A 16,058-nucleotide genomic window follows, 5' to 3' on the forward strand; every position below is an offset into this window, starting at 1 on the left:
CTATTCTTATGTTGCAAAGAGTGTAACACAGCTAGCCCATAGAATTTTGAAGCCAGTTAAGTTCTGTTAATTTACAAATAAGTCTGCTAAGTTAAATATTTTAAGTGCTTTAAGTGTATACTATTTTCTCACCACTCCAAATCAACAAAGGACTGAGAATCGCCCAGCTGATGCCATTTCAGCCAAATGACTAAAGGATTACAGACTGTAAAACTGATTTTGAACTTCTCTGAGAAACCCAAGGAAAAGGTGGATGTGAAAATCTCAAGGACAAAAAGGATCGTTTTCAGACTTGCCGTTCACCTCCTCTCCAGGTTCACATGAATGAAAACAGCTAACAGCTTTCTTTTCTTAGTCCAATTACCACCTACCGTGCAATACCTGATAAGGCCGGACATTGTGGCTCAGCTGAGGGTGCGTTTAACCCTTTGGGATAACGCGCCGTTGCCGGACGACCAGGGAGCTGATTGACATTATTGAATCATTATCATCTTTCTATATAAAAGGACTGGCAAAAGAGAACTGTCTTGAATGTCACAGCCCAAATTGTGCCGCCAGGGTTGCACTGTGTTGTGGGGGTTGTGACAGGACCTTTTGGGTGGATCAGTTGTCACTTTTTCATTTATGGTGTAATACCTGTAATCATAGACATATCTGGGAACATAATTGGGAGTGGGCACTGCGGAGTGAAACAGGACTAAACACTGCCTCAGCTTTAGCTCTTTATGAATCGCATGAGCAGAAAATCTTGGCTTATTATCGGTGGGAGGTACAGTGTATTTTGAAAAGGATTAAAGCTCAAAGTGCATCATATATAACCTCTGTAAGGTGTAAAAAACTGGTGCCTTTAACACAACATTCCGTTGTAGTGCCTATAAAAGGAGATCCCAATCAGGCATTAGAGAACTGCATTAGAAGGTTACAAAGGTGTGGTCTTCAGGTCTCGGGAACAGTAAGGTTAAAAACAGATATAAGAAAAAGAAGGTCAAAGTAAAAACAGAAAAATGAGGTTTCCTTTTATTATATTACTTGGTGTAGTGGTAGCTGAAGAATTAAAGGTAACACATTTTAGTCAACCTAGAGATAATGTATGGCTAACACTTGCTAGGCAGATTAATCAGACATCGCTTTGTCTCAGCATTGGAGGAGTTACTAACCCCTTTCGAACATGTTTGGTAGGGCTTCCAGTATAGTCTCCTTAAGAATTCTGCAGTCTTATTAATAACCGTGCCTTATGTATGCGCAGTATGGTAAATATTAAATTGCCTGTACAAAAAGGATATACTGCCAGTCAAAGTGACGGCTACCACCAATGCCTGTTAATTCAATCACTTAATACTCCTTTGCATTCTCCACCTGAGGAGTTGGAGCTTTTCAGAAGTGCAAATGCTAGCATGACCAGCACTTCCAATAGTGCGTAGTTCAGCTTTGATTACTCTAATCCTCAAAAGATGAATCAACATAAACAAACATGGGCTACTCTGGATTCAGCCCTAAAGCCAAACATAGTGTCTAAACAACTCTACAATCATTGTAAAGGCTCTAGCATCATAACACCTAAGAAATTACCTACGGGTATATTTCTAATTTGCGGAGATAGAGCCTGGAATGGTATACCTGCCCAGCCTCAGGGTGGACCTTGTTATTTAGGCAAGTTATCTTTATTCCACCCTAATATATCTGTGCTAATGCAATTAAGCCATAAGATAAGCAGGCAAAAGCGTAGCTTACATAATTTAGACTGTAGTCAAATAGGAGATCCGTGGTTCTGGAGTAAATTTAAGCAAGTGATGGTTTCAGCTTTCCTACCATGGGGTGCTGCCAGCAAAGCATTGACTCTAGCAAAACAAATAGGGTGTTGGGCTAAGGGTGAACTGAATAAAACTTCACAGATATTAGATATGTTAACTTCAGATGTACAAAGTGCTAATCACGCTGTTCTACAAAATAGAGCTGCTATAGATTTCTTATTATTAGCACAAGGCCATGGGTGTGAAGAGTTTGAAGGAATGTGTTGCATGAACTTATCTGATCATTCTGTATCTATTCATGCTAAGTTAAAAGAGCTACGGCTAGGTTTTAACAAACTTAAGGAAGAAGAAGGATTGGGTATTGATGAGTGGCTGAAAAGTTTCGGATTGGGACCCTGGCTAAGAAACCTTATAACATATGCTATAGGGATATTAGGGGTACTCTTATTACTTTTACTTATATTACCTTGTTTCTGTAGCTGTATTCAAAAGATGGTTAGTAGGATGATAGAGAATACCTGGCAAACTAACCTCCTTTCTCTTAAAGAAAAAAGCGGGGGAAGTGTGGAGTGTTTAGTTCAGGCATGGCTTGAAGAAAAAGGCCATGAAGCCATGAAATTGAGAGAAAAGTAACAGGTAGCTGTGAAGCAGTTCCCAGCCTGACTTCTATAAACAATTAGACTCTTTCAGGCATCATTGTATAAACAATAAAGTTCTCAGGCAGTCTTCTCATAACAAGTGTAACACTCTCTCTGGGAAAAGATGGCACCCTGAGAACAGATGTGGAAGTTTTGGGAACCATTCGTATCACAGTGAAAACACTGGTTTTGTTTTGTGTAAACAATCAACGGTGTAGTAAAACAAAAGGTGTGGTTAGAGTTTTCTCTGTTAGCCTATCATAAACCTGTATTTCAGAATATGCATGAAGTTCGTTAACACTATTATTTAAGCTGACTGATCAATCAATAAATTGAGTTCGATGCATCACAGGATGGTCGTTCTCCCCTCACTTCAACACCAATCCCGTTCTTCCCCTCGTGCCTTGAAGGCACATCCCCACCTTGAGACATCCAGGGCGGAAAGAAGAGCTGGCCCCGGACAATGTCCTCGTTAGTGTGGAAAGGAAGGTGCCCACAGACCAGCTCACAGAGCAGGATGCCCAGGGACCAGATGGTGGCTGGCTGGCCATGGTAGCAGCCAAAGAGGATCCACTCCGGTGGGCTGTACTCCGGTGTTCCTATGGGACACGGGTGCAGCTCATCAGGCCCATGCTGCTCCCTCCCTCCCAGCCAGCTCCCGTTCCACAACAGCCAGCCCCTGCCCTGCCAAAAAGCAACTTGGCTGCAGCTGGCTGAAGAAGGATTCCCCCTCCTTTCCTCCCTCCTTCCTTCCCTCCCTCTTCCCCCTCTGCCAGCCAAGGGGGGAACTTTGCTGCCCTGCTGGGCCCCAGCTTTGGGCTTACCTGACATCTGGGTGTAGAATGTGTCCTGGAGGATGGTGCCGCACCCGAAGTCGATGGGCTTCGCCTTGCCCGTGGCCAGGTCGGCGAGGATGTTCTCGGCCTTGATGTGGTGGTGCAGGACACCCCGGCTGCTGCAGCGCCGCACGGCCTCCAGCACCTGGCGGAGCAGCCCCTGCGCCACGGGCTCCATCAGGAACCGCCGTTCGTGCAGGAAGTACCAGAGGTCCTGACAGCGCTCCGGACAGTCCATGAGCAGTGTGAAGCCCTCGGGCACCTTGAACCAGTCCAGGAGCCGCATGACGCCGCAGAAGCCAGGCCGCCACACCTTCCACAGCAGCGCCGGCTCCGGGGGCACAAGGGCGCCCTTGCGCTGCGGGGGGACGGTGATGCCGTCAGTGGGGCCGATGCTGCGCCGCGCCTCGGGCAGTCCCTGCCCGGCCCCGCCGCGGCTTACCATGGCCCGGCCCGTGGCACTGCACAGCCCCCACTCACTCCACGCTCGCTGCCCTCGCAGCGTTCCGGCTGCCGCCCTGCCGGGCCTCGCCTCAGCCCCGCCCGGCACGCCCCGCCGGCTCCTCCCGCTGGCCCCGCTCACTCCCCAGCCACGCCCACTCCGAGATGTGCTCCCAGGACGCTCGCTTGATGGCCACCTGCGAGCCAAGGCCGGCGGCGGACTGAAGATCACGCTTTGTTAAGAGTGTATAAGCTGAACAACACGCAGAATAAAAAAACTTTTTTCTTCTTGGACTCTGATCACATGTGTATGCCACGTCCGGCCTAATGGTGACAGCTGCCCCATCTCTGGGTCAAGAAACAAGTATTGCCTGACAGGTAACTTGCCAACAAACTGAGAAAGAAATTAGTACCAGGGCATGCAGATTTCTGAAGGGAGGAAAGAGAAGTTTTGACAAGAATAAGCCTAAGTTTTAAATGCCTACGTTCCATAGTCCTTAAAAGTTGATCCCTATATTTCCTAATTTTTTTAAACTTTCATCTTTTTGAGAAAGAAAAAACAACAGAGCTTTAACACACCTAACCTAACCTAACCTAACCTAACCTAACCTAACCTAACCTAACATAACACCTAAACTGAGCAAATATGAAAGCTATCACATTTCCTATCTACAGCACAGCTCCTCTTAATACTCATGGGATGGCTGGAGCTCTGCCTAAAGATGACACAGCCCCTTTTCCCTCCTCTCCGCTGGCGGGGAATAAGGGCCTCCTCAGGCGCAGGTGTCTCCTCTCCAGTCTTCCTGCACTTGCTCGGCTGAAATGATCAGAGCAGCCAGGCTGGAGGCAGGATCACCTGAGGTCACAAAGGGATGTTGCCCAGAGGATAAAGAACAAAGAAAGGAACTCTTACTTTCCAGGATCCCATCCTCATGGGCTCAGGCAGGATTCCCTGGCTACCAGCAAGACACACAGAGAGCACCGAGGGCAGCGTGTCCCCCTGCGCCTTCCTGTCCTGGGAGCTGTGTGCGCCACGTGGCCCACACTCCTCCTCATCCTTTCATGCAGGTGTCCTCAGCTGACAGGGCTTTTTGCCCCTTTGCTTTTTCTTACCTGCAGGAGTTCCTGGGCAGATCAGCACCTGTCCTTGTCTGCCTGCAGGCAGCAGCGGAGGAAGTCACGCAGGAGAGCCAAGTGGTGCCGGGGCTTCTGCAGTTTTGGGGGCCCGTTCCTTTCTATCAGTTCATAAACCTACAGCACAAGGATGCAAGAGGACACTGCGGCTGCTCCTTTGCTAGCCCCATCAGCTCTCTCCACACAGAGCCCTCTTGCTAAGCTGCACCTTACCCTGAGACGGGCTTCCCCCTCGTAAGGAGCTTCCCCTTCCACCATTTCCAGCCCCATGATCGCCAGGGACCAGATGTCCACTTTGGGGCTGTAGGCTTCTCCTCTCACCACCTCCGGTGCCACCCAGCTGGGAGTGCCGACGCTGGAGCTGTGCTTGCTGCACTCAGGGCTGAGCTGAGCACAGAGGCCAAAGTCACCTGAGGACAAAAACAAAGCCTGTCAAAGCCAGGTACCCCTGGCAAAGCGGCCAAAACCATTGCCCACTCCAAGCCTGACCAGGCCATGCTGAAAAAGCAGCTGAGCTCTCCTTCGACGTGCCTGGAGCCAGGCAAACAGGGCATTGGCCACTTCCAAAACACCCTCACCATTCACGCACTGGCCAAGCGGCGCTTCTGCCCAAGTGGCACTCACCAAAATCCAAGCGCACGGCATGTGCTGGAAATTCTGCAGCCCAGCAGGGATACCCACCCAACTTGACAGATCCATCCATGCCCACAAGAACGTTGTTGCTTTTGATGTCTCTGTGGACAACTTGGTGGGAATGAAGGAAATGAAGTCCTTGCACTTGCAGGCACTGAGAGAGAAAAAGGAGGGAGGGAAAGTTAATGTGCAGGATCTGATTTCATCCCACCAGAAAGGAAAAAGCTCGACGGCATTGACGGCTTTCTCAGGCAATTGTGAGCGAGGGCACAGCATCATGGTGCTGTCACCAAGAAGAGCTTGCTGCTTCAAAACTTTTGGAAGTTTTTTCTCGATTTCCAAGCAAAAGCATCTGGGCTTCCAAAAGTTCCACCGGCCTTCCGTAGGAAGCGTGTCACCTTTGGCTGGGAGGCAGCATGGCAAAAAGTTTTGGGGAAGCCTAGTGGCAGCAGAGGAGGAAGCAGCACCTTAGAGCTGTTCCAGAATCCATCGCCATCGGGGCTGCAATGCTATCCTTTGAAGCTGACGCCAGCTCCTCTCCCTTAGCTTGAAATTCTGCCACCTGCATGCTGCCTTCCAGTGGCAAGGAATGTAGGACAGACAGACAGGCTCCAGGCAAACATTGCCAGGCAAAGCTGAGAAGAAGAAGCAAGTGAAACCAAGCAAGTGAGTGAGCACCAGTGCCACAGGACAGACAGGAAGGAAGAGTGCAAGAAGCCTGAGGAGTGCGGGGACAGTGGCAGGCAGTTCACTTCCCATGCTCTTTCTTCTCCTGTGTGTCGTGACAGCAGCAGCAGCAGCAAAAGAAAGGTGAGAGCAAGAAATCTCGGCTTTCCTTAACCTCCAGCTGGCAAGCAGCATCCTGGGCAGGCTCGGGGAAGCACAAGCGGGATCCCTCACCTCCTGACAGACAGTGCCTATCTGTCCTTCCTCCAGGCACACTGTCCCGAGCACATCAAACAAGGTGCCGCCCTCCATGAACTCCATGGCCAGCCAGAGCTCTGCATCCACCAGGTAGCTGAAAGAAGAAAACCACAGCATGGAGAGACAGCAATGGGCACAGCCTCAGTCACCTGAGGGCCTGAGCCAGGTTTTTGCAACTGCTCTCCAAGCTACGTGTGCCACAAGAGATTATTGAACACCAGCTCCACCTCCTCCCATGCTCTGGAGACCAGCAGAGAAATCATCACCAGCTCCCTTCTCTGCCAGTGACCAAAGGGCATCGTCTCTTGGGGCTTGCACTATCTAAAGCTACGTTGACACGAGAATACGCCAGTCTGTCTAAGTAGGCAACGATATTGGGACTCCTGTTGTCCCTCATGGCCAGGATTTCATTAGCAGTCTGCTCCTCGGACATCCCCTCCTCAAGTGACATGATCTTGGTTGCCACCTGAAATGACATTGGCCACCATTCCCTTGAGAAGACACACCCTGCTCGAGATCACAAGGAGCAGGGAGCGAGTGCTCTTGCAATGAGGCAGCGGGCAGGGCCAAAGTGCCTTGTCACTAGACAGCAGAGCTTAGCAGAATCACCAAAGGCCATCCCAAATGCATTCTGCCCCCTGAGCCTAGACTGTACTTCAGAGGAACAGCCTCTGCTGCACACATGGAGCTGCCACCCAAACCTCCAGGCAGAGCTCACAGCAGTGGGGAAAGCGCTCCAGAGCTGCAAAATGGCATGGAGCTGTTGGCACTTTACCTGTTGGCCACTGCTGGTGTCAAGGGCTTTATAAACAGCTCCAAACCCACTGGAAAGACAAAAGCAGCAGAAAGAGCCCTTTAGCCCTTGGCACTGAAATCAAGCCTAGGCAGCAGATCACCCCAGGCTGCCTGCATGCCTTCCTTAGAAAATGCCTGTCTTTGGCCAACAGCACGTCAGCCCATGAGCCCTCTGCCGTGCGGGGCAGCCTGTCCAAGGGAACACTAAGGTGCAGCATGAAGACGAAGGGCCGCTGGAAATCTCCAAGGCGCACGCCCAGCCAGGTCATTTACAAACCTAAGCGGAACTCTCCTCCTTGTGCGGGGTGTGCATGCATGTGTGTGTCAAAATAGTGAGAACGATTAGAGTCAGAAGACTGTCCTTGAGAATCTGACATTTCTTGAATGGCAAGGTGCTCTTTCAGGCCAAAAAGCTGCAGGGCAAGGGGGTTTCCCAGCTCCTTCTCCTCATTGCTGCAAGCAAAATAATGCCAGCATCAACTTGTCTTTGATGAGGCCTTCGGATTGCTCCGACCAAGCAGTCCAGGCAGGCAACAGGAAGTCAAGCCAGAACGTGACCATGTTTGGAGCTTGCCTGACCTCACGCTTGATATTGCACCAGCCAAAGACCTGGCCCAGACTTTTGTAAAAGGAGCCGACGCCACGCTCACCTTTGTCCCAGTTCTTCAAATGCCGTGTATTTGCTTATGGGCTGGCCCAGACTCACAATGCTCCCTGAAAGACAAAAGCAGTGCAGGGCACTCACTGGCACACAGAGACGCCGTTGCCCAGAGCCTCCCAAAGGCAGCCCCGCTGCCAGCAGCTCTGGGCCCTTTGCAGTCCCTTGGCTTCCAGCTGCTGAGACCAGCAAGTGGGAGGGCCATCTTCTCCACCTTGCGTCAGGTGGCCTTTCCAAGAAGGCCTTGATTTCTTTCAAGTGCACCATCCCATGCCATAAGCCAAAATGAGGAGCCCTTCAGAAAGGGGCCCTAAGAGGTAACCAAGGGCCTTTGCAGCCTCTGCAGTCACAGCCACCATCACTGGCAGGTCCACTGCCAGGGGCACAAAGTGTCTGAGCCGGAGGAGGAGTAAGAACGGGAGCCTGAAAACAACTGAGACCAGAGAGCTCCCTGGGGCCTAGTCACTTGCTAGGTGCCAGCCTTCTGCTCAAGCAGAAACAATCTCTGCTTTTGTCTTTGGCACAGAAGGCAGCCCAGGCAGAGCCAAGCCAGGCCCAGCCACCCTCACTGGCAGCAGGAACTCCCTGAGTGCTGCCGCGCTGCCTCAAAGCACAACAACAAGTTCTGCAGAGAGGCCTAAATTCCTCTGAGAATGAGGGGCAGCTTCTGGCACAGCCTACACCCAGACACGCACACAACACACTGCTCTGGCAGACAAGAAATGCACCCGACTTACTCAGTGTCTTCAGGCCCTGCTCCTCCCTCATCTCGGGCTGCTGGGCTGCGCTGCTTCTGTCAGTGCCAGTAGTGGGGGGCGAGCTGGCTGCTGCAGGCCACGCTGCTCCAGCGGCACCAGGGGGAATTGCAGAGCCTGTGTTGAGCTGGGACAAGGAAGGGTTGCCTGTCAGAAGGGTGGCTGGCACACATGCCCCGCGGAGTGCATGGCCAAAGCAAGGCCTTGGCAAGGTGCTGTCAGCCACCACCGGTCCTCTCCAGCTGGGGCATTTCCCATGTCTCCTTCTCAAAGGCAACTCTGGGAAAAGCCCAAAGGCTGCTTGGATCCAGCTCCTCACGGCCACCCCCATGCTCCATTTTTGCAGCTTTTCTGCAATACGCTGGCAACAAGGTAGCCATGGGGCTGCCAAGATCCAGAAAGAGATCAATGCACAGCCACAGAGCCTCATTGCTTTCCTCCTCCTGTCTTTCCCTGGCAAATGAAATCAGCCCGGAGCTGGCATGCAGTGGTCTGCTCAGAAGCCCGCAGCATGTCCCTTCTTTGATCTGTTTCACGGATTTCCCCTCTCCATGGCAGCCTTTAGGGAGCGGCCCTTCGGAGACGCCTTCCAGCCCTACCCAGACCCACCCGCCCTTTACAATGTAGGGCTGCCAAGGATTCTCCTCTTCAAACTCTGCTCTGAGCGGCTGGAAGTGAAGCACAGCCTGAAGCTAATTAGTCCATGGAGAGAGCAGGTCCCTTCCAAAGGCCAGTGTCTCCCAGGTCCCCTGCAAGGCTGTCAACTGCGTCTTTGGGCCGCTCCATCCGCTGACCACGGGCAGCCTGCACTGACAATGGGCACAAGGGGCTGACTTCTACGCCGAGAATCATTGAATGCTGCCTCCTGTCTGATGCCAAGAGACATTCTCGGGCCCTCTCAGCATGCCAGCTTAAATGTCCAACTTCAGAACCCATTGGCCAGGGCTGCCCAGCTTGCCTGAAGCAGCACTACGTCACGGCAGGCACACAGCCACCAGCATCTTCAGCCACCAGCAACAAGGGCTGCTCCAAAACTGGAAGCCTGGCCCTGCACTAAAGGCAGTGGCAAGTTCAGCTGCCACTTACTGGCTCTGCACGTTCAGGCTGTGGAGGGACAGCAGCTGGAGGCTTGATGTTCCTTTGCTCCTCTTCAGCCTCTTCCTCAATGACAGAGGCAGCCAGAGGAGCTGCTGACCCTGCTGTTGAGCCCTGCAGACAGACAGAAGTGAGAGAGATGGGCAAAAGCCAGTCCCTTAGGAGCTGCTTTCTATTGAGCTGGGAAAGGACCCAGAAGAAGGGCAAATTATAGACTTTGATACAAATGGCACTCTGAGACATGAAAACCCGAGGAAGTTGGCTAAATGAGGTGCTACTCCATCTTGCTGTGCATTTGAGCTTCCCTGCTGCCTAGAAGCAGCAAGATGCCTTGGAGCTGTCCCATTTGCCTTTCATCTCTTGAAAGGCTCTTCCCTGGAAATCAGCAAACAGCCAGTGCTCCCTTTGCTGCTGCTGATGCCACCGGGCAGTTGGCCTTTCTTTCAGCCTCCCATGCTGGCACTCCACACTCAACTGCAACAGGCCAAGCGGGCAGAATTGCCGCACAATTCTCACACGCCAGCAACGTCACAGCTTCCTTTGCCACTCACCAAAGGACAGGCTTGCCTCCATCCATGTGTCAGGTGACCTGCAGCGAGCAAGGCAAAAGGAAGCAGAGGCCCTTAGAAAAGTGCCTGTGCTGGCCACTCGCACAGCACAAGGCAGTCCCAACACAGAGCATTTCCCTTTCCCAACGTGCCTGCAGGAGCAACAGCTCTTTCCCACAGCAAGCAAGAGAAAAACAAGGGCGCTATAGTAGGGTCTGTCTACATTTGGGCCTCTTTTGCCAAGAGAGAAATAGAAACATGGTGGTGGAAATGCCCCTTGCTCTTCAACACTCTGAGCTTCTGTTGTGCCCAACAGCTCAAGCAGCATTTTCCTCTTTGCTTTCCTGCATTTTAGATATATATTCTTTTAAATGGCATGCCGTAATTCCCATCCCTTGGCTGAAGATGATAGCCCAGCAAAGCTTCCACAAAGGGCCCCTTCCCTGTGGCAGCTCCCTGCTGAAGCAGCCCAGAAACAGCTGCTGGACTCAGCAGCAAACCCTCCCTGCACTGGACTTTGTGCTGCATAGCCAAGGGAATCGCAGTCTTGGCACACCATCAAAGGGTCAAGTCACGCAGCCAAGGCCTCTAAGGGGCAGAATTTGGAGCGAAAGGTGCTTTCCTTTGCTCTTGGAGAGAACCACTGAGTTGCTAGAAGTACTTCTGAGGATCTCCCCACAGCGTCTGCAATTTGCAGCTTGTCTTGGTTGAGGCAGCAAGCGGAGGAAATGACAGACTCCGCTGCCGCGCACTCTCTCGGGGAGGGAAGGCAAGAACTGCAGGCTGCACGGCAAATAGTCTGCACCTGCCACCCAGTATACAGATGCCCCCTTTTTAGCTGATGCTGCTGGCAGGACATTGACCAAAGCGGAGGCATTTCCATGGCCATTTTGCTCCCAAATAAACTGGGTCACTGGTGAGGCATCAAGAGCAGAGTGAAGCAAAAGCCGGGTGATGCCAGCCCCAGGAGAAACCTTTACTTACGAGTCAGCTGGGTCAGGTAGTAGCCGGAATGGACAAGAGCAAAGACCGTGCAAACCACGGCACAGATCTGCCCGATCATTTTGGCAGCGCTGTGCGCGTTTGCACACTGAATGCCGCCCAAGGGAAAGCCCAGACTCCTCTGGGGGTGCAGGCCACCTGCTGAGAACTCCTTGAGCACAAGGATCCTCCTGCAGGGAGCGAGTGGAAGAGCCGCTCTGGACAAGCAGGCCTTGCGCGCACTGGGACAACGCTGTGCTGCCAGCACAGTGACGTGGCACCGCTGCCTTGAGCTCACAATAGCAGCTGCTCTGTGGCTTTCTTGTTCCCAGCAAGCCAACCTTCAGTACAGCTGATGCCAAAGAAAAGCCTGGCAAGTTCTCCTCATTCATAAAGCAGCAGAAAATTCCAGTCCATAAGGCAGTGATCAAGGCATCCGAGGGAAACTCAGAAAATGCACCAAGCCAAGCGACATCCAAGGAATCCAAGCAAACATGCCCTTTGGTCCCAAAAGCTTTGCCTGAAAGCAAGTCTGCTTCTTCTAGGTGGCATCGTAGCTGGTTCTGAGAAGTCTCACCAATGTCATTTACGGGGAAAAAGAAGCAAAGATAATAAGTTTCCAGGAGTATTTTAGGCTGCAGTCACTTCTTGAGCACGTGGGTGCATGCTGGCCTTTGCTCTGACTCGCTTTGGAGGCTGTCCTCCCTTTGTGTCATGGAGACACTGGCTTAGGCCTTGATGCAAAGCTCCTCTGGTCATGCTTGCTGTTTCTCTGGCAACTGAAAGTCTCAGAGCATCCCAAAGAGACGTGTGCTGATTCTTGGACTGCCACACTTTTGTTGTGTCAGAGCTCTGGCAGCGGCCTGCAGCCCGCTGCTCTGCAATGGCCTGCAGATGTTGAGCCCAAAGGAGCCCCCTTTGGAACAGTCCAGAGCTGCAATAGGACAGACGTTTGCCCAAGCTCCATGCTCCCTGTAAGATTCCCGGCAGAAATTTGGATAGCCACATACCAGTTCAAATGAGATGGAGTCACTCTCTTCTCCATCAAAATCTTGAGGCAGACCCAGGAGGCATCTTGAAAGGGGAACAAAATACTGGGTGAGAGGGGGAATAAAGTGCACACAACTCCTCTGCAAATCAACTCTGTTCACCCGTGGAATCATGAGCCTTGGCTTAGCTTTCTTTTGTGGTGACTCAGCACAGACATGTCGTCTGATGTTACACAGGACTGTGTCTTTGAGGAGCTTTAGAATGGGCCCATCAGACTTTGGATTTATAGGATTGGGTTGCACTTCCACCATGTGGAAGATCTGAAGAGCACATGTGAGTAGGAAATAGGTTTGCCTCAGCATCCCAGGACATGTCAACTGTTTTTTATTTTGAGGAGATTTTTCACAAGTAGTGGTGACTTGAAGGCATCCCAGGATTTGATTGCCCATTCTGAGTCACAGTATTGCAGGTTGACTTTTTAACCCAACACTTTCAAAACCAGGGATTACCCAAATGGATTTTCTCAAACTTCTACAAATTTACCTCTGCTTTGTGAGCAAAGTTTCCTTACAGCTTTTTGATCAACTCACAGATCTTCTCATTTCCCCTACTTTGGCCTTAAGCACCAATGCACATCTTTTTGAAATGCAGTTAAAATGCAACCATTCCTGCTACCTTGCGTAACTTTTCTTGCATGAGATGGAAATAGTCAATTGTGCTCTGCTTTATAGCATTCTTCATAATTGTAGGACTGAAAACAGACCACAGGAACTTCTCCCAGCATTAGAAAGTATGTATAATAGCATTATAAAGATGCCCTGGCAATATTAATTTTACCTTTATATGTAATTTTATTAAATTTATACTTCGGTATAAATTTAATAAAATTACATATAAAGATAAAATGTAATAAATGTAAATGTTACTTTGCAGGATTTCAGCTCAATCATAGGAATTGATTTCCAGCAGTCTAATTTTCCTGTAAGACTGGACAAGGAAACTAATCATTTAGGAAAATGTGTTTTCCACATACATGTGCAGTACTGTCATGTCTGGCTTATTCTTGAAATGGCTCCATCTTGTCGACTGAGCCCACAAGAAACTTAGTTTTTCTTGAAAAGAAAATAATCTGATCCATTAAATTACAAAATGGCATCAGAAACACCACTCCAAGGTACTATGTACTTGTAGGACCAACAGCTCCAGGGTAGATCCCTGCTGTGGATGCATCCCTCAGAATTAAAATCAAGGATCCTTGGGAATCTCGAGTTTGATTCAGAGATATCATAGTCAAAAGTCACACCTTGAAACACAGCTCCCATCAGTTTCAAAATAAAATAATTTTCTTCCATATATGTGCAATTCAGAGATGAGGAGGAAGGGAGGGAATGTACTGGAAGATTCTGAGAGGAGGAAAAAAATACTATAAAACTACTGATCCTTGTTCATTATTCCACCTGAGTGAACTCCTCGCTGTTCAATTATTAGAGTAAAATTACAAAATGATCAGCCACTGTATTAAAGTTTAAAGGGTTAACTTGAGAGTTATGTTCCCTCCTTCCCATACCACTGCTCTGGGGATGGGCACATTGTCACTCATTTCTAATGGAGTAGAGGAATATATTACTTCAAGTGGATTCTGTCCAAGAACACAATGTGAGCTATTCTAATTAGTAATTAAAGTTGCAAGAACTGAGAAATTTGTCAGAACTCTATTTTTCCGTTGCTTTTTGATTCGTGGTCCATAAATTCCTTTGACAAGACAGATTGTACCTGGGACTAAATTTTCAATTACACTCATGTTTCAGTATTTCCAGCTCTTTCAGTTGCTGAGGGTTGGATGTTTATACATTTACTCAGACCCCAGGTGCTGAAACCAGCCTGACTCATTTCATCTCCTCCTATCCTGGCTGATCTCCCCTCTTTCCCCTCCCACCCACTGGATTTTTTCTCCCCCCAGCCCCCTGTGAAGAGCCTGGCTCTGTGTTCTCCATCCCCTCCTCGCTGGCACTGCCAGGCTGGCATGAGGAGCCCCTCAGCCTTCCCTGCTCCAGGCTGGACCAGCCCAGCTCCCTCAGCCTCTGCTCACAGCCCAAGGGCTCCAACCCCGTCTTGGAGGCCCTTCCCAGACCCTGCTCCAGCTGCCAGACATCTTTCCTGCCCTGGGGACCCCAACACAGGCCACAGTGACCTGGATAATCCCTGTCCTTGATGTCCTGGTCACACAGCCCTGGCCCCTTGTCCCCTGTCAGGCTCTGGGGTGGATCCTGTGGAACATCCTTTGGTGGAGGCTGTGGCTCCAGGTGGGCCGGAGGGATCCCGGGGGACAGGGACCCTGCTGGGCATGAACAGCATTGGACTTGTTGGGAGAAACTGTGACAGGGAGCTTGGGCAGAGAGACCAACCCAGTGACCTGACACAGCCCTGCTGGGATGTCACACAGCTCCTCTGGGATGTCACAGCCAAATCTGTGATGTGACAGACCCCTCGCTGATGTCACAGAGCTGCTCTCTGATGTCACACCAGAGTCTGTGATGTCATAGTCTGCACTGTGATGTCAGACCTCTGTCCTGTGATGCCACAGCTGGATCTCTGATGTCACAGAAGCAGTCTATGATGCTGTAGCTGCTCAGTGACCTCACATAACCCACTCTGTGATGTCACAGCCCACTCTGTGACCTCATATTACCAGATTACCAATTGTCTCCACCAGCTGAGCTGACACCTGGAGCTTGTTCTCCACAACCCCAGGCCTGTGGAAACCACACAGTGCCCATTGTGTGAGAAGGGGAACTGGAAGTTCAGCAGCCTCACTTTCCTGCCAGCTCAGCCAGGCCCACGGGAACATTGGGGTCCACGAGCACCAGGGACCAGCAGAGAGACTCCAAGAGAGAAGAACACATGGGTTAAGCGGAAGGGAAATATGTTAATGATTTTGGAGAAATGATTATCACATGTGTAAAAAAGAATAGAAAATCACCAAATTTGCAGATGGCACCAAGCTGGGTGTGAGTGTGGATGTGCTACAGGGTAGGAGGGCTCTGCAGAGGGCCCTGGACAGGCTGGATCCAGGGCCCAAATCCAACAAGCTGAGGTTTAACAAGTCCAAGTGCCGGTCCTGCACTTTGTCCACAACAACCCCTGCAGCGCTACAGGCTGGGGACAGAGTGGCTGAAGAGCAACCAGGCAGAAAGGGACCTGGGGGCACTGATGGACAGCAGGCTGGACATGATCCAGAAGAGTGCCCAGCTGGCCAAGAAGGCCAATGGCTCCTGGCCTGGATCAGGAATGGTGTGGCCAGCAGGAGCAGGGCAGGGATTGTTCCCCTGTGCTCAGCACTGCTTGGGCAGCACCTGGAGTGCTGTTTGCAGTTCTGGGCTCCCCCATTTTAGGAAGGACATGGAGGGGCCGGAGTGTGTCCAGAGAAGGGCAAAAAGGCTGGTGATGGAGCTGGAACACAAGAGCTGTAAATAGCAGCTGAGGGAGCTGGGGTTGTTAATCCTGGAGAAGAGGAGGCCCACGGGAGACAAGGCAGTGTCAGGGCACAGGTTGGACTTGATGATCTCCATGGCATGTTCCACCCTTGCTGATTCTGGGATTCTCTGAAGCCACCCTTGGAGCTGTTGCAGGATGTGCCCTGGGCCTCCTCTTCAGGAGCTCCAGCAGCCCAGGTCCCTCAGCTTCTCCTGCCAGCCCCAAAGCCCATCCTGTCAGTCCTGCAGAGCCTCTGCAGCTCCTCCTCACTGCCCAGAACAGGGAGCCCCATAGCCAGACACAGCAGCCCAGATGTGCCCCCCTGGCCTGGGGTGCCTCTGGCAAGGGAGCAGCACCAGGCACGGCAGGAACGTGCAGACAATTCCTGCAGCACTTGTAGGATGA

General features: G+C 51.0%; 1 protein-coding gene and 1 pseudogene across 1 annotated transcript; both read right to left on the reverse strand.

Annotated features, from left to right (window-relative positions):
* Positions 1-367: 367 nt before the first annotated feature.
* LOC131094591 (serine/threonine-protein kinase pim-3-like) lies at positions 368-3,670 on the reverse strand. Its single transcript, XM_058042249.1, has 3 exons — positions 3,214-3,670; positions 2,812-2,988; positions 368-381 (listed from the first exon to the last, which is right to left on the reverse strand). Exons 1-3 carry the CDS (start codon positions 3,668-3,670, stop codon positions 368-370), a joined length of 648 nt encoding a protein of 215 aa, XP_057898232.1.
* Positions 3,671-4,439: 769 nt separating this feature from the next.
* Positions 4,440-11,271, reverse strand: LOC131094592 (serine/threonine-protein kinase PAK 3-like; annotated as a pseudogene).
* Positions 11,272-16,058: the final 4,787 nt, after the last annotated feature.

This window comes from Melospiza georgiana, chromosome 30 (assembly GCF_028018845.1).
Source record: "Melospiza georgiana isolate bMelGeo1 chromosome 30, bMelGeo1.pri, whole genome shotgun sequence".
NCBI lineage: Eukaryota > Metazoa > Chordata > Aves > Passeriformes > Passerellidae > Melospiza > Melospiza georgiana.

What these genes read in the sequence shown, in the direction of transcription:
- LOC131094591 (XM_058042249.1), bottom strand. Translation starts at nt 3,670, where the DNA reads ATGGTAAGCCGCGGCGGGGCCGGGCAGGGACTGCCCGAGGCGCGGCGC. An exon ending in ATTCTACACCCAGATGTCAG is followed by an intron (nt 2,989 to 3,213) that starts GTAAGCCCAAAG and finishes CGTGTCCCATAG; the next exon opens with GAACACCGGAGTACAGCCCA.